This window comes from Anabrus simplex, chromosome 4 (assembly GCF_040414725.1).
Source record: "Anabrus simplex isolate iqAnaSimp1 chromosome 4, ASM4041472v1, whole genome shotgun sequence".
NCBI lineage: Eukaryota > Metazoa > Arthropoda > Insecta > Orthoptera > Tettigoniidae > Anabrus > Anabrus simplex.
The window spans coordinates 291398162-291423304 of record NC_090268.1 but is presented as its reverse complement, the minus strand read 5'-3'; the positions used below and the strand labels follow the sequence as shown (position 1 = coordinate 291423304).

Below are 25143 nucleotides of genomic sequence, written 5' to 3'. Positions count from 1 at the left end.
TGACCTTCAGTTTTAGGGCCCCAAGTTTGATTCCTGGCTGGGCTGGAGATTTTAACTCTGCATCGTTAATTTAACTGGCTCCGGGATCGGGTGTTGGTGTTCGTTCTAATACACTTACTTCATATATATACAACATATCACACTACCAATCATCACAAAAACATACAATAAAGAATACATCCCTCTCATAGGTTGGCATCAAGAAAGGAATCCGGTTACAAAATTGAGCCAAATCTACACCAATTACCAAACCTAATACATTGCGAGAAAAGACCAGGAAGAAGTATCTTGCTTGCTTTATTGTTGTGTAAAACATTTGATATTTCAGCACATAATGCCAGCTTTCATTTCTATTAGCGCGTAGTAGGATAATATTATGATTATAATAATTATCATCATCTGTCCACATATTTAGTTTAAACCAAATTTTTCTGGTTTCAATTATTCCTTTTATTTTATATTTGGGATATGCCTCAGTAGAACTGTAGTACAGTTATTTTATTAGTTAATAACTTACTTGCTTAATTGTGTAATATACAATATTTCTTTTCTTTGATCTTTTCTATTCACAGAATATGTTCAACACATTTCTCTGGAAGAAGAATAATGCATGGCTGAGGAATGGAGGAGTAGGGGTTGCATTTGTGAGTGGACATTGGGGAATATGACAGAAGTTAAAGAGTTTAAGAAAGAAAATTATGCTTCTAATGGAGGACAAGAATAAAGATAGGTCTCATTTAAACAACGTACAGGGTACGGTAGATGGACAAGAAGGTGGGGGAAGGAATAGGAGAAGTTGTAGCAGACAGATGGGCTCACGTTTTAAGGGGAAGGAAATTGTAAAGTAAGGAGTCTAGTCAGGAGAATGGTGGGGAATTGGTAAAGTTGCTGCTGGTAGAACAGCAGAGGAAAGATGGGAAACAGGAAAGTGTTATAGAGGAAGGAGGAGGCAAGAGGAAATGGAAAGGTAGGAAAGGGAAATACAGAGTAGAGAATAGCAAGAGGAAGGTGGAACAGAGTCATGAGAAAAGAGGAGGAGGAAGTAAGTTCGGCAACCATTAGGAAAGATAAGGGATGAGAGGAGGGGAGGAAATCTAATGAGGTGGGTGGGTTTGAGACTCTGGTCATGGGAGACTCTATAATTAGGCACATGAGAAAAGTGTATGGAGGAAAGGGATCTAGGATAAAGTGTTATCCAGTAATAATGTTAGAGCATGTGTTGAGGAAAGTAGGGTAAGGAGAAGGTGGTTATGTTTCATATTGATACCTATAAATGTGAGGCAAGCAGGAACAGGTACCAAAATAGATGGAGATGTGTAGGAAAGTTTAAGGGAGCAGAGATTGTTATCAGTGGGATACTGACTGGAGGGTGAATGGGCATTTAACCTCCTCAGTCCATATGTAGCATATGCTCTACATGTGGTTTTCTTTACTTATAATAATAGAAAACAATTTAAAGCAAAAATAATAACGGTAGGAAAGTCAGCTCTGATTCCTGATGTAGCATATATGCTACACGTCACAAAAGAACTTAGTGAAACTTACTACATTCTTTGGTGTATTCTTAAAATTTATTTGAGAAAACTATAATCAATCGAATGAAAAAACAAGCTCGGGACTGAAGAGGATAAATGAGACTATAGGGTGGGTATGCAGAAAACTGGGAGTGAAACTGTAGATCCTAATTAGTGGGTAGGAGATAGAGATCTGCGCTCAGATAGCGTTCACTTGAACCGGGAGTTGTTTAGAAATGTTATAGGGAGGTCCATTCAGGGAAACTGGGTGATCTAGGGAGTGGTGGTGAGAGTACGTAAAGCTGGAAATCAAGTAAGAATGACATAAAGTTGTTAGTGATAAACTCTAGAAGTACTGTAAAGAAAGGAATAGAGGAGTGTCTGCATATCGTCATTGCCGGGGCTAAACCTCCTATGTGAAAATATTTTTGGAGATATACTGACCCACAGCACGTGAATTATGAAGAGCGAGATTGCCTTGACAATGTTCACACAATATTGCACCTTAGATGACAGAACCTTACCGGCCAAAGTTCTAAGCTAAAATATTTCACATAGGATGTTTTGTCCCAGCAGCGACAATATGTTAACACACTATAGTTATGGAGCTGAGCTCTGCATTCAGGAGACAAATGGCTTCAAACCCCACCATTGACTGTCCTGAGAATGGTTTTCTGTGATTTCTGTTTTTTCACTTCCAAGCAAGTTCCAGCACAGTTCATAGGCCCCAGCTGAATCGTTCCCCTTCCTTATCCAATTTCATTAAATATCTTTCATTTCATCATCATTAGCTCCTCAACTGAGCTTGGTGTCAGGAAGGGCCATAAAAACATGCCACATAATTTCATCTCACCTCATCTGCAACCCCATATCAGAAAAAGGGACTATGGGGTAGGCATACATATTTATCAAATATTGTAGGAGTTGAATCGTGGCTGAAAAAATATACTGCATTATGGAGGTCTTCCAGAACTAGAGTTGTAGAGACAGGATAGAATCAATAGGAGAGGGAGTATTCATACTGGTCAAAGAAGAATTCATCAGCTATGAAAAAGTTTAGGGATAAGAAACACAAATTTCCAAGCTTAAGGCTCATCTCTTAAGTTAATAGACAACTTAATATCACAGCAATAGAACCCGCTTTTGGGTGGTTAGGCCGTGTGCATTATGCAGAGTTTCGTCCAGACGTGCCATTTGGACTCATCAGCTGGAATGGCACGCCCCTCCAGGACTCTGCTTAGCAGTAGCAGACCAAACTGCGTGGCCTCGCTGTGTTAGCAAATCAAGTTTGCTAACCTGCTAAAGGAGAAATCATTTCTCCGTTCAAAAAATGCTCCCCCATTGGAGATACAATGTCAAAAAATGCTTTCACAGCCGCAACTTAATGTTCCTGAGGTGCACAGACATGAAAGGGATAATGCTGATGCAGAATTATTTGATAAGATAATCAGCTATGTAGGGAATAACACAGGAAAGAATGTGATTGTAGCAGGTGATCTCAATTTATGAAATGTTACCTGGGAAGATAATACAAGTGATGGAAAGAAAAAAGAATTGTTGCTGGGAAGGACAACTGTATCAGAAAGTGATGGAACCAACTACAGGGAAGAATATTCTAGACGTGGTGCCAATAAAACCAGATGAGCTCTATTGAGAAAATTAAGTGATAAATGGCATAAATGTTTTTTACATACATACAAACATACATACATATATATCCCTGTACCCTTATTACCACTCCCTAGTCCACCCTGTTTCCCTGAATGTATCTCCCTATAACCCTTCTAAACAAACTTTCTAACTTATACGTACTACTGCAGTTCAAGTGAAGACAATCAGATCCGTATTTCCTACCCACACATTAGGATCAACTAATCTCACTCCTAATTTCCCCATATTCCCCTTCCATAGTCTCATTTAAATCCCCAATTACCCTCCAGTCATTATCCCTCCTACACAATATTCCACTGATAACAATCTCTGCTTCCTTAAACTACTTCTGTGTTGCTGTAACGAGATCCCATACATTCCCAACTATGTTAGTACCTACTGTATGTTAATACCTGGTCAAAGAAGAATTTGTAAGCTACAGAAAAGTTAAAGATGACAGACATGAAATTCTAGGTGTAAGGCTCATCTCTAAAGACAAGAAGCAAGTTGATGTTTTTGGAGTGTACAGACCTATGAAGGGTGACGTAGACGCCGATTCAGAATTATTTGATAAGATAATCAGCTATGTGGGAAACGATACAGAAGGGAATGTGATTGTAGCAGGTGATCTCAGTTTAACAAATGTCATTTGGGAAGGTAATGAGAACGACAAGAAGCATGACCAACAAATGGCAAATAGATACTAAAAGACACATCAGTCTATAATGGAGAGAAAGAGAGTATTCACATGTGTACTTATGATAATTTAAACTTTTGTTAAGGTGTATATGTACTGTTAAGAACATCTAACTTCAAGAGCATTTTACTACTCTCAACTCTTAATCTCTAGAATAAATTACCTGTTTTTTTAGTAGAAAAATGTTTAATCTATGACATAAAATGAACGTGAAAGGGAACATAGAAGGACATGCTGGATTGTGAAAGCCTAAGCATGCAGTACAATATATTTCTCACAAATGATAGAGAAGCATTTATTTTGGTATTCACTAAAAGTCGCTATTCACTAAAATGAAAGTAATGAAATACTTACAAAATTCGCATCGAAGCCCGTAATAACCTTTTGGACATTCGCATGTGTCTTTCTGAATACACTTTCCTCCATTAAGGCACTTTTCAGCACATATACCTAGAAACAAAAAATATAGTATTAAACCCATTTGTTACAGAATGTTTTGGCTGGTAGTTCGCAGGCCTCTCTCCACTCACAGTAGCAGCAGACTTCAAAGTGTTAATCTGGACAAATTACATAGCATTATACGAGTTGACCATGCAGGAGAACTTGGAGCTGATCGCATATACGCAGGTCAGATGGCTGTATTAGGTACGTATTACTTAAACTTTTGTAATAATTCAGAAAGTATTTGTTATTGTGGTAACTTCTGAAGTTCTAAACTATGTAACAGCTTTATCTCAAGTAACAAAATATATACCAATTTTCAATTGTGATATAGGTTCAAAGCATATGTAACAGAGATGCATTTTTCTCTGTAGGAACATGAAAACATACAAGCAAAAAAACAATTATCATTTTACTTGAAACAAGTTTTTGCCTGCAACATTTCTGGGAGTGATGTCTTACAGCCTTATTACTTTGTGGATCCTTTTTTCTGATTTCCTGTAACCTTCATAGGATCGATTCAACTAAGTTTTCAGCAGATGAGCTAGTAATAGTGTGGCAGAGAACTAAATACAAATATCTCGCAGTGACAACTGAACATGGTGGAAATTCTGTATTTGTTTGGGAGTGTGTAATACTAATGATGTAGAAAAATTGTGTTTTATCAATGGCACTCTACAGGGTGTTTCAAACCTTTTGTGTCAAACTGAAACAACTGATGGTGGGTCCACAACCGATTATATTGGGATAATGGTTGGAAATGCACATTTATTGCATTATAGGTATACACAGCGTACACCGCATAACAACAGCATAGCTCATAGTAATTATTCAAAGCGATGACTGCCAGTCTCAATGCATGCATGACAATGGCGCATGGAGTTCTGCCGCACTCTCTCAAAGATCCCTGGTGTCTGTTGTACCAGGAGACAGGCAGCTTGGACTCTAGGAAGCAGGTCTTCATCCATTTCTATGGGGATTTCATACACCAATGACTTGACGTAACCTCAGAGGAAAAAGTTCAGATGTGTGAGATCCGACGATTGTGCTGACCATGGGATAGGACCTACCCTTCCAATCCAACGATGAGGGTACATGTTGTTCATGTACTTGCGTACCAAGCACCTGACATCAGACATGAACTTTCAAAGAGGCAAGGGCAAAACAGAATTTAAAATTCAATAAGGGATATAAAGGAAAAGTTTCTATGAAATGTTTCCGAGACATTAGAAAGGCAAACCATTGGCACCTGAGACCGTCCGAGCAGAAGACAGTGATGAAGGCACACCATATGGATTTTGTGGCGTAACTTTCTATTCTACTCAGTCATATCAAAGGGTGACTAGATACAATGCCAAGACTATGGAACATGATTTCAAGATGTGGGTGTTGATGCTACTGGAAGGAAAAACTTAATTTGTGGTAAATGCCTTTGAGAAAGAGACATTACATTTTGTGAATGGAATAGCCCCACGCTTGGGAGTAATAGCCCCACTAATACTGTAATTTCTTATTTTTGCTTTGATTCATATTTTAATTTGACCAACCTGTATATTTTTATATCAGTATTTTTTCAATAAATATATGTAATAAAGGATATATAATGAATGTTTTTAATTTATAATGCTTACAATTTGAAATGAGCTGAATAGTTCCTCCCTAACCAGCTGCCTTTTTCATATCTGAGGTAAAATCATCAAAGCCCAAGGACTTCAGTTTAAGATATTACCAAAATTTATTAGGATCAACCTATTCAATACAATTGAATTTCCAAAGTTAGGACTTACATCCTATTAAACTAAAATTTGAAGGGGTGCCAAGACTATGGAACATGATTTCAAGATGTGGGTGTTGATGCTACTGGAAGGAAAAACTTAATTTGTGGTAAATGCCTTTGAGAAAGAGACATTACATTTTGTGAATGGAATAGCCGCACGCTTGGGAGTAATAGCCCCACTAATGCTGTAATTTCTTATTTTTGCTTTGATTCATATTTTAATTTGACCAACCTGTATATTTTTATATCAGTATTTTTTCAATAAATATATGTATTAAGGGATATATAATGAATGTTTTTAATTTATAATGCTTACAATTTGAAATGAGCTGAATAGTTCCTCCCTAACCAGCTGCCTTTATCATATCTGAGGTAAAATCATCGAAGCCCAAGGACTTCAGTTCAAGATATTACCAAAATTTATTAGGATCAACCTATTCAATACAATTGAATTTCCAAAGTTAGGACTTACAGCCTATTAAACTAAAATTTGAAGGGACATGTTTCGCCATTTATAAGGGCATCATCAGCCTTTTTACAGTCGTACTTCAAAGATAAAAATCAGGATCCTAATTGTCATGGTAAAAAATATAAAAATGAGAATATAAGATTGGAAAGGAGTATTATACAATGTGAGAAATTGTTATGAGTTCTTAAATAATAATTTACAATTGAAACTTCATTTAAAATGTTTGCGAAGAAAAGATTGAAGTTGGTATGATATTACACTAGTAATTTTAAAATATTTTATAAAATAGACAAACTAGGCCTTAACCACATAATAACAAGAAGGTCTATGACTAAAGTTGCCGTATCAAAGTTTGAATGAAATTCGGCTGAAAGCAACTTGATTTACATGTTGAAGAGAAGGTTAATGGACCTGACACTGAAACTTTCTTGTTGAAAACTTGTAATATTAAACTGTAGTATGGCACTGTGTAGATGATGAAGTTGGATCCATTAATCCATTAATTTCATTTTTTACGAAGTGGGTTCGCGGTCTCCGTAATTTTGTTGAAGGAGTGATAAAGAGTTCATAATTGAATGTTGCCATATAGATCTTTGCTAACTGGGGTAGTTATTAACTCATAGACTGATAGTTAAATGGGAACATTCTTACTTGTTATTGGCTGTAGTTTTGAATATAGATTAACTATTGAAGGATATATGGTGAAGAATCTGTAATGAAAAGAGAATAAAAAGATATGAAGTTTAGAGGAAAACACGGTTGAATTAGGCGAAATAATATGTATTCAATTACTTACATTCTCGATTTTTGTGGTATGAACTGGTTGTCTGTATGGTCTCGGAATGAGTAAGATTTGAATGTCGTGTGTTGTATCTGTGTGGAAATGAGGGAGGGGGGTGTGATGGAGGAAAGGAAATGAGCGGAGCGTTGAGCTTGTGCACTATTGGCTGTTGAAGATGTGGAATTGAGGGAGAGGGGTGTAATGGAGAAGAGGAGGTGGGCGGAGGGTTGAGCTTACGCGCTGTTGGCTATGGAAGATTAGCAGAGGCAAGGACGGAGGGAGTTACCTTTAGGGGGAAGTTGGGATCTTTATTGGAAGTTAGTTTAAGATTTTAAGGATTTTATTTAAATTTGGATTTAAAGATTGTAATAAATTGGGTAAAGTCTCATATAAGGGATTTTTTATTTCGACGGGATCATTGAGATTTAGGTCTTTGTTGTAATGTTGATCCAAATATATGTAAATGTTTTCTAATTCGTTCATTAATTTTCCTTTGCCTACTATTTTGATGATTGTAAGGTCCTGTTCGATAGTTGTGAAATGATGACCTGCATCTTTCATATTGGAACTCATGGCTAGAAACTGTTATGTCTATTGGCATTATAGTGCTCCTGATATCTAGTAAGGAAGCTCCGGCCTGTTTGCCCAATGTATGATTTTTCACATTGCGTGCATTTGAGCCTGTATATGCCTGAGTTTGAGTAAATACTATTGTTTATGTTGAGTGTATTGTGATTAAAAAACAGGCTGCAGTTGGTGTTTGTCGTCTTAAAGGCAATGTTAATGTTTTGTTTTTTCAGAGGGTTTGTTGCTTGGTAGATGCCTGAATTATTGTAAGTAAAAGTGGCGAATTTAGATTTTTTGGGTTTATCAGGGATGAGGTTTGTTGCTAGTTTATATTTGATTTTATTTATATATGGTTAATTATATATGGTTTATTAAAGCAAAATAAAATGTTCAGGAAAGAGAAAATTAGAATAATGGTTCATTTCATAAGTCTTAAAATCAAATAAATCACTTGGGAATGGTTCTATTTACAACTTGGGTACATTTTTGTTTTCCAATTATGATCATCACTTGCTTGATATGAGCTAACCTAACATTATGACATTTTATTCTGGTGACTGAACTTACTTCTTTAAAATAATGTCCACAGACACGTTGACTTTACTTGAAACAATCTTATTTACCATACATCTATCTACCAGTTTCCTAAATTTGAAATTATTCTTGACCACTAAATTGTTTTCCCAACATGATTATTTATCATGACTACCTTTGAATGATATGCTAAGTTTCATAGTTTTCCTTCATCATCATCATCATCTGTTTACCCTCCAGGTTCGGTTTTTCCCTCAGACTCAGCAAGGGATCCCACCTCTACCGCCTCAAGGGCAGTGTCCTGGAGCTTCAGACTCTTGGTCGGGGGATACAACTGGGGAGTATGACCAGTACCTCGCCCAGGCGGCCTCACCTGCTATGGTGAAGAGGGGCCTTGTAGGGGGATGGGAAGATTGGAAGGGATAGGCAAGGATGAGGGAAGGAAGCGGCCGTGGCCTTAAGTTAGGTACCATCCCGGCATTCGCCTTGAGGTGAAGTGGGAAACCACGGAAAACCACTTCGAGGATGGCTGAGGTGGGAATCAAACCCACCTCTACTCAGTTGACCTCCCGAGGCTGAGTGGACCCCGTTCCAGCCCTCGTACCACTTTTCAAACTTCGTGGCAGAGCCGGGAATCGAACCCGGACCTCCGGGGGTGGCAGCTAATCACGCTAACCACTACACCACAGAGGCGGACCATAGTTTTCCTTACCAAGCAAAAATCTTGCATCTATAAGCCTAACCATACTTTATTTGACTACTTCAATCATATGCCATAACCTCAGAAAATGAAAATCTTTAACAGAATTCTAATTCTATTCATTCTTAATTGATTACAGTTCTCATCTAATAGTATATGCTCGACTATCAGTGTAGTATAATTTTCCTCTAACGTATATTCAGTTCTTTAAATCCAATGAACAGCTTACTTATGACTACTGATATCAATATTGATCATTTCAACCATATACTCTGTATACTATCATATGAAACATACCTATGGGATGTTTATCATGGGTAACTCCTAACATATATAACTTTACTTCATGAATATGGTTATAATAAGATCGACTTGGCTTTACATTCACTAATCTAGGTTAGATATGTCAACATTATACTTCTTTGCTCCCTCGATGAGATTTCCTTTCATCTCAGTACTGCCTGTACAAGATCCAGTCTTAAGCTACCGGGCGAGTTGGCCATGCGTGTAGAGGCGCGCGGCTGTGAGCTTGCATCCGGGAGATAGTAGGTTCGAATCCCACTATCGGCAGCCCTGAAAATGGTTTTCCGTGGTTTCCCATTTTCACACCAGGCAAATGCTGGGGCTGTACCTTAATTAAGGCCACGGCCGCTTCCTTCCAACTCCTAGGCCTTTCCTTTCCCATCGTCACCATAAGACCTATCTGTGTCGGTGCGACGTAAAGCCCCTAGCAAAAAAAAAAGTCTTAAGCTACACATATTTCGCATTAAATCTATCTCTTCTGTGCCTTCCTCACATCAATTCTCTTCGACGATTATTCATTTCCTTCAATACAAGATGTAGCTCACTTATTTCAACCATAATACTTTCTTTACGTAGCCATTTCCTCTTAAGTATCTTAATCTCTTCTCATAGACACATTTCCCTCGGCATATAATACTCAAATAAAACTATCTTCACTTTACTGGATCACATATTATCTCATCATGATGATATTTAACTTCCTAGTCTACCATAATATTCCTTCTTGTTTTCCCATTGACAAAGACAACATATATTTATTGCATATCTCTACCTAATCATATCATTCTGATTTCCAAATATGCGTTAGGTTACTCGATCTATTCATAACATCCACTTCCCAATAACTGATCTTTTACTGTCATAGTAAATTCTACCAATTCCTGACATCAATAGCAAGATTACCATAGTTATTGCATCGTATTCTCATGTATACACACTGTAAATTATTCCAAACTATATATCGATTCTAACATATCGTATTCGCGAGAGCTTGACTTTGAGTTTACACTTCACTGAATATATCAACACTACAGGTACATACCTTAGGCTACAATTTCCAAACATTGTTTTGCATTAATTCAATTAAGAACTGCAATGTAGGAAAACTTAGCTTATCATTCTCCAGTCCAGGACGATTCACCAGCCATCCAATCTAGGGCTGCTCCACCCGGCCAGTTGGAAACCAAAGATCAGCTGGTTTCACGTTCCGCTTGAAGAATACCATTATATATATTTATTTTATTTTCTTGCGATTAAATGCCATTGACAACCTTGTCCTCCATTTGCTTTTTCTTGATAGTGAGTAATAACAATACAATTTTTTTCTTTTAACAATCTGCATCGTATTTCCTGTTTTTTTTTTCTCAACTGCCATAGCGATTATGCTCTTTTTTCTAAGTTCAGCCCCTGTGGACTTCTGAATCATATTATTATTTGCGTTTGCTCTACATAAATTTCATTTCGCACAACTTTATTAATTCAACTTGGCAACATTTTTTTTAACATTACAGAAAATGCAATGGCACATTTTCTTCCCCCAGTCGGATTAAATATATTAAATATATTAATATTTAAATATTAAATATAATATAATATTGCTCGCAATATATTTATCTATTCTAGTTCGTTCTTACAAAATGTGACTTTGCGTTTTCCTGTCTGAACGTTCTGCTTATATTGCATTTTTGGTCTTGGGTATACTGTAACTTCTCTAAGTCTCCTTCATCTCAGTAAATCTTATATCACAGCTTATGTTATGTCCTTAACTTCCTTATTCCACTTCTCCTTCTTCTTGACTACTGTCTGACTGGTAATTGAGGTCAGAATAAACCTTTTCCTTAGCTATCTCTAGCTCACTATTTGCTATTCGATTCTGATCTTCCTCGTAATATAATTTTAAGTTAGCTGCATTGTGAACATTTCTATATTTACCAGTTCTATCTTCCACTTCATAGCATTATTCCCATATGCCTTTTTGATTATATATGGTCCGTCATATAAGTGCGTGAATTTTGCGTATATTTTCGCTGATACATTTCAAATTGGCGCCTTTCTTATTAACACTAAATCATTTTCCTTCAACGATGCGTGGAATCTTTTATTCTTTACCCTACTCAACCTATTTTTATTGTTTTTCCAGCCTTTCCCTTGCCATTTCATTGATTTTTTGGGCACTTGGTTTGACTTCCATTTTCTGACTGATGACTATCCCATGGTCTTTGAGGATATATGTTGTTATGGACAACATTTGGGATTTGCCCTGTTGATTCAGGTACTGTATTATTTACACCTTCTTCAATTATCCCAGTCACATTTAACCATCTCCAGTGACATTCTCTGCAATATATTCAGCCGAATTTTGCTATTTCTCTCATATGTCTTTCAACTGGGTTTGATGCTGGATGTCTCACTGAACACAACACATGTCTGATGTTTAATTCCTTCATTTGCTCCTGAAATTGACTGGATGTGAACTGCGTTCCTCTATCAATATCGTATCTGGCTTTCCCATCTTTGGCAATACATTACTTATCAGGCATTGAAGGACTTATTTTGTGTTCACCCGCTGTATTGGCTGCAATGATATGTATTTTGAAAATACATCCATTATGACTACTATGTATCTTCGCCCTCTTTTCGCAGTTGGGAGTCTACCAAAAATGTTGATTGCGTATATCTCTCTAGCTTTCGCTGGTAATATCTCAATAGGCTGATGGCTAGTGAGAAAGGTATTATACTTTGCTCTCTGACAGATATCGTATGTCGTATTTCTGCGTTAATTGCGTTTCAGCTATGCCCTCTTTAAGTTTCCCAATGATCAGGTTCAGATTCTCATCCAATCTTTGTATTGCACCCAGGGTTGCCAGCTTGTAGGTTTTCCCTATTCTTACCTTTTTATTTCCCCGTATGACCCTTTCTTCTGTTTTTTAATAATTCCAATAACTATAAAAAATGAATCATTACAGCCAAATTCCCATAAGCAAGCCACATATTACAGTTTAGTATACAGGGCATTAAAAATCCCTCTTTCAACAAATAATTTAAAAAAGAATTATTTTTCATAAAAGAAATAACCAGATTCAACGGGTTTAATCCAGACACGATCAATAAAATCATTAATAAAGTAAAACTAAAATTAGCCACAATCCTTTCTCCAATAAAAAACAACAAACCAAAATGCGCAAAGTTCACAGTTACCAACCCAAGTATCCACCAAATTACCAATCATTTAAAAAAAACACAAGGTAAAAATTGCTTATACTACGCAGAACAGTAATCGAAATTTATTATTTAATCATAACTCAATCAATTTACCCAATAATCAATATTCAGGCTCAGGTATATACAGACTCAAATGCTCAGTATGCAATTTTTCTTATGTTGGTCAAACTGGCCACAGTTTTTTAACTAGATACGCAGAACATTTCAACGCCCAAAAACACAATAAGTTCTCTGCAATGAGTAACCAATTTATTACAACAGAACGGAATTTACAAATCTTAAAAGGAATTGAAAAAGATAAGCTCTTGATGGAATACGAAAACTTATACATCATTCTGGATCAACAATTTAACAAAAACAAAAATGTAAGTGATGTAATACATAAAAAAAGCCCTCTTTACAAACAGATCTCAATATTATTGCAAAAATCAATTCTTCAGAATAGTAATTTCTATAAAAATTTTAGTACTAATCAGTAAACACTCCCATCAATTCAACACACACATTACTCCCCTCCTGCTGCCGGCAACTCCCCCTCATGAGCAACGAATAAGCCCTTAGCCACACCTTCTCAAGCTGAACCCCTCCACCAAGACCCCACAGCTACAACAGGCAAAGTAAGAGCTCGGCAGCTGCCAGTAGCTCGAAAGATCTCAACATAATAAGTTAACATCTCAGCGGTCGAAGGGGTAAGTGTCAATACTTATTTAACTTCCACTGCTAGCCCTCTCTTTTCAATTCTAGTTCTTCAATAAAATTTCACATAAATCTTTTTAATTACAGACTTTCATCACACACTTGGCTATCCACTGTTTGACAACAACTATTACAACAACACTGTTCCCTTTTGACCAGCACGCTTGCTTCAACACGTCCAACAACAAAGAGCTACACCAGTTAACTTTTCTACAAATACCACATCAAAGAAGATGGCCCAATGACGTCTACAACAAACCTTAATAATGGCCAACAGCATCCAGTATTCACACTAGTACTATTTCAAAAAGAACCACGCCGTGAATTATTTAATTTTATACGTACAAAAAACAATATCAGTACATATTAACTCCTTGAACCAAGGACTATTATCAGATGAAATTTTAATGTTCAACATTGTACAAGTTTTTAACAACACGCCATTTGATAATTAACTGGAATGTGCTTTCCAATATTTAACTATATTGTAACAAGTTTTTAATATTGCAAATCAACCACCTTATGTCATAATTTTCTCAAATAATTATGTTTTTTGACTCAGCTATTGCTACAGTTATTGTTAATCAAATGATATACTACATCTTATGTTTTAATCATTGTATAACAACCTCTCATCCAACTTACAAAACATAGTTATAAATCAACAGTATTTCATAAGTCAATTTCAATCAGGTACCTGATTTATTCTTAAGGTGAACTATGGCTGATGATGCCTACAATGAGAGGCGAAACATGTACCATCTAATTTAATTTAATAATAATTTGTTATGTTGTCCGACTCGTTGGCTGAACGGTCAGCGTACTGGCTTCGGTTCAGAGGGTCCCGGGTTTGATTCCCGGCCGTGTCAGGGATTTTAACCTTAATTAGTTAATTCCAATGGCACGGGGGCTGGGTGTATGTGTTGTCTTCATCATCATTTCATCCTCATCAAGACGTGCAGGTCGCCTACGGCCGTCAAATAGAAAGACCTGCACCTGGCGAGCCGAACCCGTCCTGGGATATCCCGGCACTAAAAGCCATACGACATTTCATTTTTTCATTTGTTATGTTGATAATATGATAAGGACAAAGTCCTAATTTGTAAGATTTTATTGTATTGAATACGTGGATATACAATAAAAACATACTACTTTTAATTAATACTTACTGTGGTTATTGTCCAGATTCCTACCTGGCACAGCTCGGATTGCAAGAACATTATTTTGAATATATTTTCTACACTACAGTTAATTAAAACTCATAAACTTTGATAAATGTATGAGTTGAATTCTGTTTCTTCTTCTTATTATTATTATTATTTTATGACTGCATTGGATCACTTTAGTCCGTCCATCGTTCAGATCTCTTTGAAGGGATTGTTCGGGCTTTGCGGTCCTCCCAGTACTTCTTCAGACGCTATCTTCGCGCCCTTTCCTCGGTTGAAAATGTGCGCGTTGTGGGTTTGTTTCATGTAAGGGTAAACCGGAGGTTTGTATTCTTGAGTTTTGTATTCAGTTTTATCTTATTTGTGGTGTCTTCTGTTGTAAGGCCTATTTCCTTCAGATCCTCTGAATTCTGTTTATTATTAATAATAACAATAATAGGTTGACAATATTACATACGTATATTAATAGTGTCATATCATACGTTATTGAGAGGAATAACATTTTGGTGTGCTGGGTCAAGTCATGGTTGTGCCATAAGTAGAAAAGATTGCAGATTAAATATTTAATGTCAAAGTCGATATGCCTTACAGTGTTCATATTCTGATTGTAACCACCAGAACATATTAGCATACTTTAATGTTACATTAGGGAGCCCGCCTGGTGGCCGTGATCGTTAAGGCGCTGAAGTCTAAATGGTCTGAAACCGTGGTTAGCCGGTTCAAGTCCTGTTGGTTGAAAATATTTTCACCATCAGAATGTTGGCCGGCAGGGCAGCAGAGGTGGTGGTATACAATTTCTAATCACTAGATTGCGTGCCAACAGCCTAGATTAAATTCCAAACCTCTCCGCAGTGCTCATATGGAGTGAGGGCATATGACGCTGTTGATGGTGATTCGTCCGTCGGATGAAGACATTAAGCCTTGAGCAGACCCCTTGGTGCTATTCGACAGGAGTAGGCTATGTGCCAGCACTGTGTTTCACCCTCTCCCTACTATCATATATATATCACGTCATTCATTTCATTTCATTAACTCCTCTGATGAGGTTGACGTTAGGAAGGGCATCCGGTCATAAAAATCCGCCATGACAGATTCATCTCACCTCATACCTGACCCCGTAGAGTAACGGGACAAGGGTTGGACAAACAAACTTTAATGTTACATTAGGTAGGGGCATATAAATAGATCTTGAACCGTATTAGCAGTTATTTCTTGTATTTACTGGTACAATAACTTAATGTGACTATAACCAGTCAATTGCATTTTTGAACTACTGTACCTGATATTATTCTTTATTTTTAAAGTTCTCTATTTTATGTAGAGTGAAAGTTTGTTTTTTTATTGCTTTCTACAGGAAGGACTAAAGATGGCCCAACAATACAGCACATGTGGGATCAAGAGAAGGAGCACAAAGCCAAGTTTGAAGAGTTGATTAATAAATATAGAGTGCGTCCCACTGCTCTCATTCCAGTATGGAATGTAGCAGGCTTCATGCTTGGAGCAGGTTGGTTTCATTTCTTTGCAACATATTTTGTTCCAGTTATAGATTTACAGCACCAAAAAGAAGCTTCTCAGAATAGAAAACAAGATCAATAAAACTAGGTAGGCAATTTACTCTCTCTGTTATTGCAGCTGTTAGTATATTATATCCGTGCCGACCACACAACACCTCGTAATATAGAATCCTTCGGGCTGAGCAGTGATCACCTGATTGACCATGGCCCTTCAGGGCTGTAGCCCCATGGGGTTTGGTTTTTTTTAGTACATTATATTTACACTAATGTAGTGTTCTCCCTAGGACCTTTTTACACACCGCTCGGCTAACAAACCTAGATATGTGCTAGTTACATATTATTAATACATATTCGAGTAATTGGGTGCTCCAAATTAAAATAAAACCTCTCTAGCAATTTCAGTAATTCTTTTGCCTGCTTGGTGGTCATGATCATTAAGGTGTCAAGTCTGTATGGTCTGACACCATGGTTAGCTAGTTTGAGTCCCGTTCGTGGAAAAAAAATTTCACCATCAGAATTTTGGTCAGCAGGGTAGGAAAGGTGGTGGTATACAATTTATAATCATTAGATTGCGTGCCAAAAGCCTGAATTTAATTCCAAATCTCTCCGCAATGTTCATATGGAGTGAGGGCAAATGACGCTGTTGATGGTGATTTATCCATTAAATGGAGACGTTAAGTCTTGAGCAGACCCCTTAGTATTATTCGACAGGAGTAGGCTATGTGCCAAAACTAGATTTCACTCTGGATGAAAAAGAAACTACACGAAATTTTTCAATTCACAGAAAAAATCACAGATACCATCAGAAAGAGACGACTAAAATTCTACGGACACCTACACAGAATGGATAACAACAGGCTGACAAAGAAAATTCTAAATCTAGCTCTAACCCTGAAAATCCGCAACAATTGGTTAGCAGAAATTCATGAAGATCTACAAGAAATGGGTATTGAGGACGAAACCATTCAAGATAGAATGAAATTTAGAAGCTTAGTAAACAAACATAAATTTGCAGAGAAACCAACAAGAAAAAATACAGGCTGGACAGAAACACGCAGAAAGGAACACAGTGAAAAAATGAAGAGATATTGGGAAGAAAAGAAGAAGAAACATTTTGCAAAATAAGTTCAAACGCGCTCCACAGCTGGGCACAACGAATCAAAAAAAAAAAAAAAAAAAATTCCAACTGTTAGAACTGTTACTTATTAGAACTGTTTGCTTATTGGGAAAGCAGTAGTTGTGAAAAAAATAGAGCAACTCAGAAATATTGTGCATCCAGGGCCCAAAAAGTTAAGGTGCCATCTGAATGAACTGTTAGTCCTATTAAAAAATTGAGCCTGCCAAGTCCATTTTGAATTTGATTTTGTACCAAAAAAGAGATTTCAAATGAATTTTCTTCCTAACTAGCAGTTTTCCAAGAAAAAATACCTGCCTGTGTTATGGTCATTCTTCATCTTATAAAAACAAAAATAATGGGTAAACTGTAAGCCATATTGAAAAAAAAAAGCACAAATGCAGGGCTTTAAATTAAATTTTCTATGAAAATATCCATATATTCTTCCTAACTAGCAGTTTTCAAGGAGGGAAAAATGCTTCTCTGTCGTTTTGATACATGGTTTATTGGAGATAAAACAACTGGTAAACTGTTAGTCAAATTAAAAAAAAAAAGTGTACATGCAGGATTTTAAATTTCCTACATAAAGTCCATATGCATTTTCTTCATTACTCTTAACAGGTTGCCAGATAATTGCACTTATGTGTTAACGGAGTACTTCAAGGATATGGCCCAGAGGACTCGCATATCAAACATAACAGAGCTGGGTGTAGGTGGTAGGGTGACTATTTAGCTCATTGCTCTGATGACTAATTCACTGTAAGAATATCAGGAACTTCAACCAATCAGCAGCTATCACCACAATTCTATAATTTTTGTTTTATCACTTTCATGTCGTCACACCTCTAGGCCTGCGCCTTACTCAATGTCGTTTTGGCTTCCCCTTAAAAACCTTCTTAACCATCCTATCCTCTAGCCTTCTTTCCACATGGCCCAGCCATGCAGTCTGTTAATTTAATTTCTGAAACAATATCTGGTCTCTTGTACAGTTTTCTAATCTCTCCATTGTTTCTCAGTCTCCAAAATCCTGGACCATAAATTTTTCTAAGAATTTTCCTTTCCCATCTTCTTGAAACTTCCTCATCTGTGTGTCATTTCCAAGTCTCTGAACCATACATCACTACAGGTCTCAACTCAGTAAAGTACACTATTAACTTTAGGTTTCTACTGAGACTTTTTACCAGCAGCTATCCTTGTATATACAGTGAACTCTAGTTAATTAGACATTGGATAATTCGAAAATTGGATAAAAAAGTTTACTCCCCTTGAAATTCCTATTCTAATCAATGCAAAAAGAATCATATTTAATTTGAATTTTCAAAGCTATTATTTGGATAATTTGAAGTCAGGATTTTATCAGAAGTTACTCTTGTAATGGTTCCTTGATTTGAAGCCTTCAAATAATTCCCAAGAATTCTCTATTTTTATTGTAGCTTCCTAGTTATGGTCAGATAGTCACTATTGTTAACAGACTTAACCTTTATCTCTGCGACTGTCAATTATCGTAGGATTGGCATGTCCTTGTCTATGTGCATCCGCACTTGGGCACCGGAAATTTTCTTCTTCCACCACCCGAAGTCGTCAACACTAGAATGTGAGCAAACAATTGTAAACTGTTTCCATAGAGCAGGTTTCAAAAATAAAGAAACCAATACAGAAATTGTTCCAGAAAACTAGAACTGCACGTGGAACCTGAGCGATGGCAAGAAGTAGTGACTGATGTCAGTTATGATGTGTGTTTAGCTGTTGATACTGAAGTTGCAATATGTGGAGATCTGATAGATGATATTCTGCTAGAAGTACTACAGAATTCCAATCCATCCAGTAATGAAGAGGAAAACAGTCATGATGTCATAGAACAGCCTGTACTGGCCACTTCTGAAGCTTTCAAAATTGTATCTATCATGTAAAACTAAACAAACCCAAACCAACAAAAAGTCACCAACTTTTCAAAGTGAGTAATGGAATTTGTGTATTGTCACATGTGCTAAATTGTGTGTAAATACTGTAAATGCTGTTGTTTTACTAGTGTTTATACAGTATATATTTTAGTGTGAAAACTTTTATCTATAGTACAGGACAACATAGCAGCTGTTAAGGTATGATAGAATGCATAATACTGTAATAATTATTCAATTTTATGTATTTCTACAGAACTATACTATATTTTCATTAAAATAATAATTTTCAGTTAATTTGAATTTCAAATAATTAATTTTTTTTCTGATTCCCCTTGGAGTTCGAATTAAAAGAGTCCACTGTATCTCTTATCTTATGTTGTTATTATCTGTAATAATAACTGTACAGCTCTGACAGGATTTGTAATCATTACCATTTAATTGTATAGTTGTATTCTGTTCTCTTTATCTTCTTGATGATAGCATATACTTAGTTTTTGACTTATTGATCTCCAGCCCTATCTCAGTACCTACCATATTGTTCTATTTTTCTCAAATTTCCTTCAAGATTCTGTCTTCTTCTACATAACACATCAGTGTCATCTGCATAGTCTAGGTCTTGAGTAATTCAATAAAATATTATTCCATCTATGTTACTTTCTTGTACCCTTCTCATGACTCTCTCCAATGCAATATTGAATAGAGGAGTAGAGAGCACATTACCCTATCATAAATCTTGGTTAACCTCAAAATCCTTTGATAATTTACCTTCAGTCTTTACATACTGTCCTTTGGAGCATCATTTGGACCAGTCTTATGCATTTGGATGATACCATCACCTCTTTCATAGCCTATCATAGCTGATCTATTCTGATGTTGTTGAACACTTGTTTAAAGTCAATAAACAATTGGTGCACATCAACATTATACTCGTAACATTTTTCCGAAAATATGTCTAACTATAAAAATCTAATCTGTGTTGGACCTGTTAGTTCTATATCTGCACTGGTAATCACTAGATATAATTCCACATATATGCACAGAAAACCTTTTCACTATATGCTGTAGATCGTACCCGCATCCATTCGCAGTAATCATTGCATCTGTGATATTAAAGTCGTCCCATATAGCAGCTTTCTTTGCTTTCAGACTCTTCAGAACTGTAGACGTAGTTTCTTAATGAAGAAAAGTTCTGTGTCTCTTAAAACTACTTAACTACATACTCTAACTAATTTGGTGGTGTCGCCCAGGCGGATCACCAGACCATGGGCTGCGCCACCCTTCACTAAACACACAATATCTACCATCTATCTCTTAAAACTACTTAACTACATACTCTACTAATTTGGTGTCGCTGCACAGGCGGAGTTCCAGACCGTGAGCTGCGCCACCCTTCACTAAAACTAATATTCTACTAATTACAACTAACTAACAAAAGGAATGGCCTTGAATGCTGTCGTTGCAAGTAGCAGGAACTGTAGACGTAGTTTCTTAATGAAGAAAAGTTCTCTAGTCAATTCATTTGTAAGACAGGATAGAGTGAATTTAGACAGGCAGAGAGCTCTTTTCAGGTACGTTGCTTTCATTTTCTTCTGTTGTTCCATTTGCTTCTTTCGAAAGTGAAGCCATGCCATACGTAGCTATCAGCCTGACCTTCAAATCAAAAAGCTTTATGGCAGTTGCGATAGATAATTTACCTGGTAATCTAATATCTTGCATAGCCTTCAATGCAGCATTAAGTCTGTCAATTGGGTGTAGACTGAAATTGTTACTTTAAGGCTGAAAAGTTACCCTTAAATATTTGAAATTAGTAACTGCTTTGAGTTGATTCTTCCCTATGTAGAAAAGGGCTTTTTTTTAAAAAAAAAAAGAAAATCTCTTTATTGCCCACCCTAGTACATACCATCGGCTTAAAGACAGCAAAACACACAGAAACAAAAATTTAAACAAACAATATCTACAATATGTCTCTTAAAACTACTTAACTACATACTCTACTAATTTGGTGTCGCTGCACAGGCGGAGTTCCAGACCATGAGCTGCGCCACCCTTCACTAAAACTAATATTCTACTAACTACAACTAACTAACAAAAGGAAAAAAAGAGACAACTGGCTGTTTGCGGTATACCCTGGTAATGAGGGACCCCCTTCCACCCATGATACTGCTATCAGCCACACCCATGGGTCAGATGTCATCCACACCTAAACCACGTAGGCAATGTGCTTCCCTCCCATTCTTTGCATGGCGAATCACAGAGGTGGATATCAGACCGCCATGCGACTCGTCACGCTCTTATCTACTGTCCCGCCTACTAATCTGAGTCGTCTTACATCACATTGCCTGCTCCCATCTTTGACTCTCCATTATCTCTATGTGCGGACATGCTTGTTTTTCTCACCTTAGGATGGGTCTTTCGCACCCCATCCTTCCACCTTACATCCTCCCTCCCTCCCTCCCTTTTCCAAATCTTTCCCTGTCTCTTCCTCACTTACACCTATTCATCTCCTTATAGTAACTTATCCACTATATTTTCAACACTATGTCCTAGAGTTAATATTTTATACACCATTTAACAACACTGAACTTTGTAATTTATCCACTGTTGTTTACACCCTGCTTGTTTATTTCCATCCACTATGTCCTAGTGTTACTCTTTTACATTTTTTTTTTCAACACCGAACTTGCCAACAGTTCTTTTACTCATCACAGCTCTTTTCTCTTATTTACATCTCTTAGTCTAAAAAACCACTCACTACTGCACATTTCTTTACATTACCAATTTCATTATTATCTTCACCTAGAGATGGGTCTGTTGCATCCCATCCTTCTACCTCTTATACCCCCTCCCCTCCCTCTTCCAAATCTACCCATCTCTCTTCTCACTTACACCTTTTCATCCACCTTATAGTAACTTATCCATTATAGTTAACACATTGCTTACTTATTTTTAACCCTATGTCCTAGAATTAATATTTTAAAACACCTTTCAGCAACACTGAACGTGCCAACAGTTCTACAGTTCCTTTTTCATCTTATTTATGTCTCTTATTCTAAACAGCCACTACTAATTACACATTTATAACAATTTTTCAACTCATCCTCGTCCCTATCTAACTATTTCAACTCTCTTCTTAATACTAATATATACATCCCTTTTTTTGTCACTACATTAACTGAAACATCACACATTCGACAACATAATACAATCTTCTTTCAATATCTACAATTTTTTAAAAATAATACATTCTTTTCCAGTATATTCAGTTATCGTCTTTTTTTTCTTTTTTTACGTTATATATAATCCACCAGTTTCACCTACATGTTTCCTTCCATTCTTCTGAAACACCATTCTAAATTTATTAAAAATCTAGTTCTAACCAAATTTAAATATTTTGATATATTTGTTCCTCTTTCCCATTCTCTGCATAGCCATGACATCATCTTATAACCCTTTTCTACTTTTTCTATCTCTTTCTTACTCAACACTTTCTTTTTCATCTCCTCTAACGCACTACATTGAGTAAATATATGCAGGTCCGACCATCCCTCCTCACATAAAATACATCTATCTGTATTTTCTCGACCTATCCATCCTCTATTTTTTGGAACTCCCATAACCCACCAGCAAAAACCTCTTTTACCCCTCCTACCCTCAAATTCGGTTCTCGGGTTAGTAGTTTCCACCAATTTGTTTAATACTGATAGTGAGTCTCTTTCCCTACATTCCATTATTAAACTCTGTCTTTCTATATCAGCCATTCTCTTTTTCACCCTTCTCCATACCCATTCTTTCCTCTCTCCCCATCTCTCACACCCTTGATCTCCTAACCCTAGCTTTTGTAATTTATTTTTGCACTTATTCACCCAGTATTCTTTGTTCTCCATACTTTTCTGGAACCTATACACCTCTTGTAATAAGTCCCCTCCCTTCCCTTCTTCCAATCTCATCCAATACTTCATCACCCTCTTTGCTATAGTAATGTCTATCGATTCTTTACATACTAATCTCGTCCCCACATTAGCAGTACAATCTGGAACCCCCATCATAATCTTACTAAATTATGCCACCACCTGGTTTAATTCATTTCTATTCTCCTCCAATCCCCACACTTCTACCCCATATAACATTTTTCCTTTAATCATTGATTGGAAGACCATTCTCTGAATTTTGTACTTAATATCCGGGAATTTATTTTCTAATACCCCCACTACTGCAAGTGCTCCCCTCCCTTTAAGTTTGGCTCTTCTGATCTGATCCTTCCAGGTTCCGTTGCTACTAATTATTACTCCTAAATACTCAATTTTTTTTTTTCTGGTCTGATTTCTTCCTGTTCTACTATCCAAAGTTTTCCTTTCTTGTCTTTCCTTTTCCTACATACCATTATCTGCATCTTCTGTACATCTATTCTAAGTGCCCATCTTCTAGTGTATTCCATAACCTCTTCTAGCCCTAGAAAAGGGCTTGCTTCCCTCCTTTCCTTAAGGGGATGGGTACAGTAAACAACCTTCAAAATTTGGACATTTTAAATAATTTATATATCAGCTTCTACTGTATGTATGACAATGAAACTTTCTAAATGAAGCATACTACATGTTTACTATGCAAGCACATATCTCATAATTGATTTTTGGCATTATTGAATTCACCAATTAATTATTCAAATTGGTGGCTCCTTGTGTGTCTGTACTCACCGTATCCTTCATAGCTGGGCCATTTATCAATATATTAGCGTTCTGCTTTTTTAAGTGTACTGATTGAAGTGACAGCTACAAAACTGACCACTTCCAGAACTATATTTGCCAAATTAGTATTTTTAATTTTGTGTTACTTAAATATTTTGGTCATTTTTTTGCATGTAGATAATTTTTTTTACAAACAATTATCAACCCTAGGCATATGAGTTAGGTCATTTTTGTAGACACTGTCACTAAGATCATGTGAGAAAGTGGCATTGCAATACACCATATAATTTAGGAGTTACAAGGGAAATGGTTTTGAAAAATACAGTTTTGAGAAAATGAGCTCCAAAGTTATATGACGCCTGTAAAGACACAGCAGCCTTCCAGTGTGTGCAAAAATACTGTTGGGGCATAGAATGTTCCCTCTAAAACCGTTTTCTCAGCTTCATATTCCAGTATTAATTTTCTTCTGCTTTGTCTGGCCCCTTTTGTGGCTTCTCATACCCTTTCTTCAGCAGACTTCATACGCATCACGTGCTCTTGTAGCATTGCACGTTCACAAAAGACACCAGGAGTCAAGTCCATTTCTTGCAGCACAGCCAACCTACTCTTCACTCCATCACTAAATGTCATAACTGCATCATTTGTGGCAATCTTCACAGTTGTCTTTCCACAGAATCCAGTTTTTGGGTACATTTTCCAAATCCTAGCATTATGAGACTCATTAGCATTCTGTGTATAACCTCCTAAATACCTTTTCAACAGTTTAGTAGCAACTAAATCCTTGAAAACATGCTTAATCACATCCATAACGGCTGATTGTAATGTGTTTTTGTGTTTGTATTCTTGAACGCTGCCTGCATTGACAGCGCGCTGGTACGGGCACCAGGAATTATTTCCTTCTGGGCAGAAGTAATGAAGTGGATTTTCATCAGATGAGTTTTTATCGTACCAAATAGCCCAGATAGCAGTTCTCATATCATTTACTGATGTTGAGTTACTTCTTATAGCATTTCCACTGTAAGTCGTCAGAGTTTTTATTGCAGAATCTGTCAGTATCTCCTTTCCAGACAGTAATTTGCCATCTGAATGTTTTTCCCCTTGAATTCTTTCTATGTACCGTACACCATACCTTATCTCCAGAATTTTCAGAATTCTCTAAATATCCTATGCAGTGTCTAGCATTTTAAATCATAACTCCTATACTAGTGCAGATATTTAAATAATTCTTTCACCATAATGAACTAGAAGAGTGTAGTTAAACATTAAAAAATACTTTGAAAAATCAAATTTTTGAATGTTGTTTACTGTACCGATCCCCTTAAAGTCATGGAGATAGTTTTGCTTTCATTAATTTTCATCTCACTGTCAGGTCATCAAACACTGTCTGGAGCTGTTCCTGTGAGATTGACATCAGT

The 25143-nt window shown here is 36.6% G+C and overlaps 2 protein-coding genes across 11 annotated transcripts in view; one reads left to right on the top strand and one right to left on the bottom strand.

Annotated features, from left to right (window-relative positions):
* The window catches only part of LOC136871898 (protein shifted), a 198448-nt gene that overhangs the window by 29681 nt on the left and 143624 nt on the right, over positions 1-25143 (bottom strand). For all 6 annotated transcript variants that reach the window (XM_067145593.2, XM_067145594.2, XM_067145595.2 and 3 more), the window contains one exon: positions 4216-4311. In XM_067145593.2, the coding sequence (XP_067001694.1) occupies positions 4216-4311 (96 nt within the window). The remainder of the gene's footprint in view (positions 1-4215; positions 4312-25143) is intronic.
* Coq7 (ubiquinone biosynthesis protein COQ7, mitochondrial) overlaps positions 1-25143 on the top strand; it is a 112386-nt gene that overhangs the window by 70314 nt on the left and 16929 nt on the right. For all 5 annotated transcript variants that reach the window (XM_067145597.1, XM_067145602.1, XM_067145599.2 and 2 more), the window contains 2 exons: positions 4352-4506; positions 15872-16021. In XM_067145597.1, coding sequence (XP_067001698.1) covers positions 4352-4506; positions 15872-16021 — 305 coding nt within the window. The remainder of the gene's footprint in view (positions 1-4351; positions 4507-15871; positions 16022-25143) is intronic.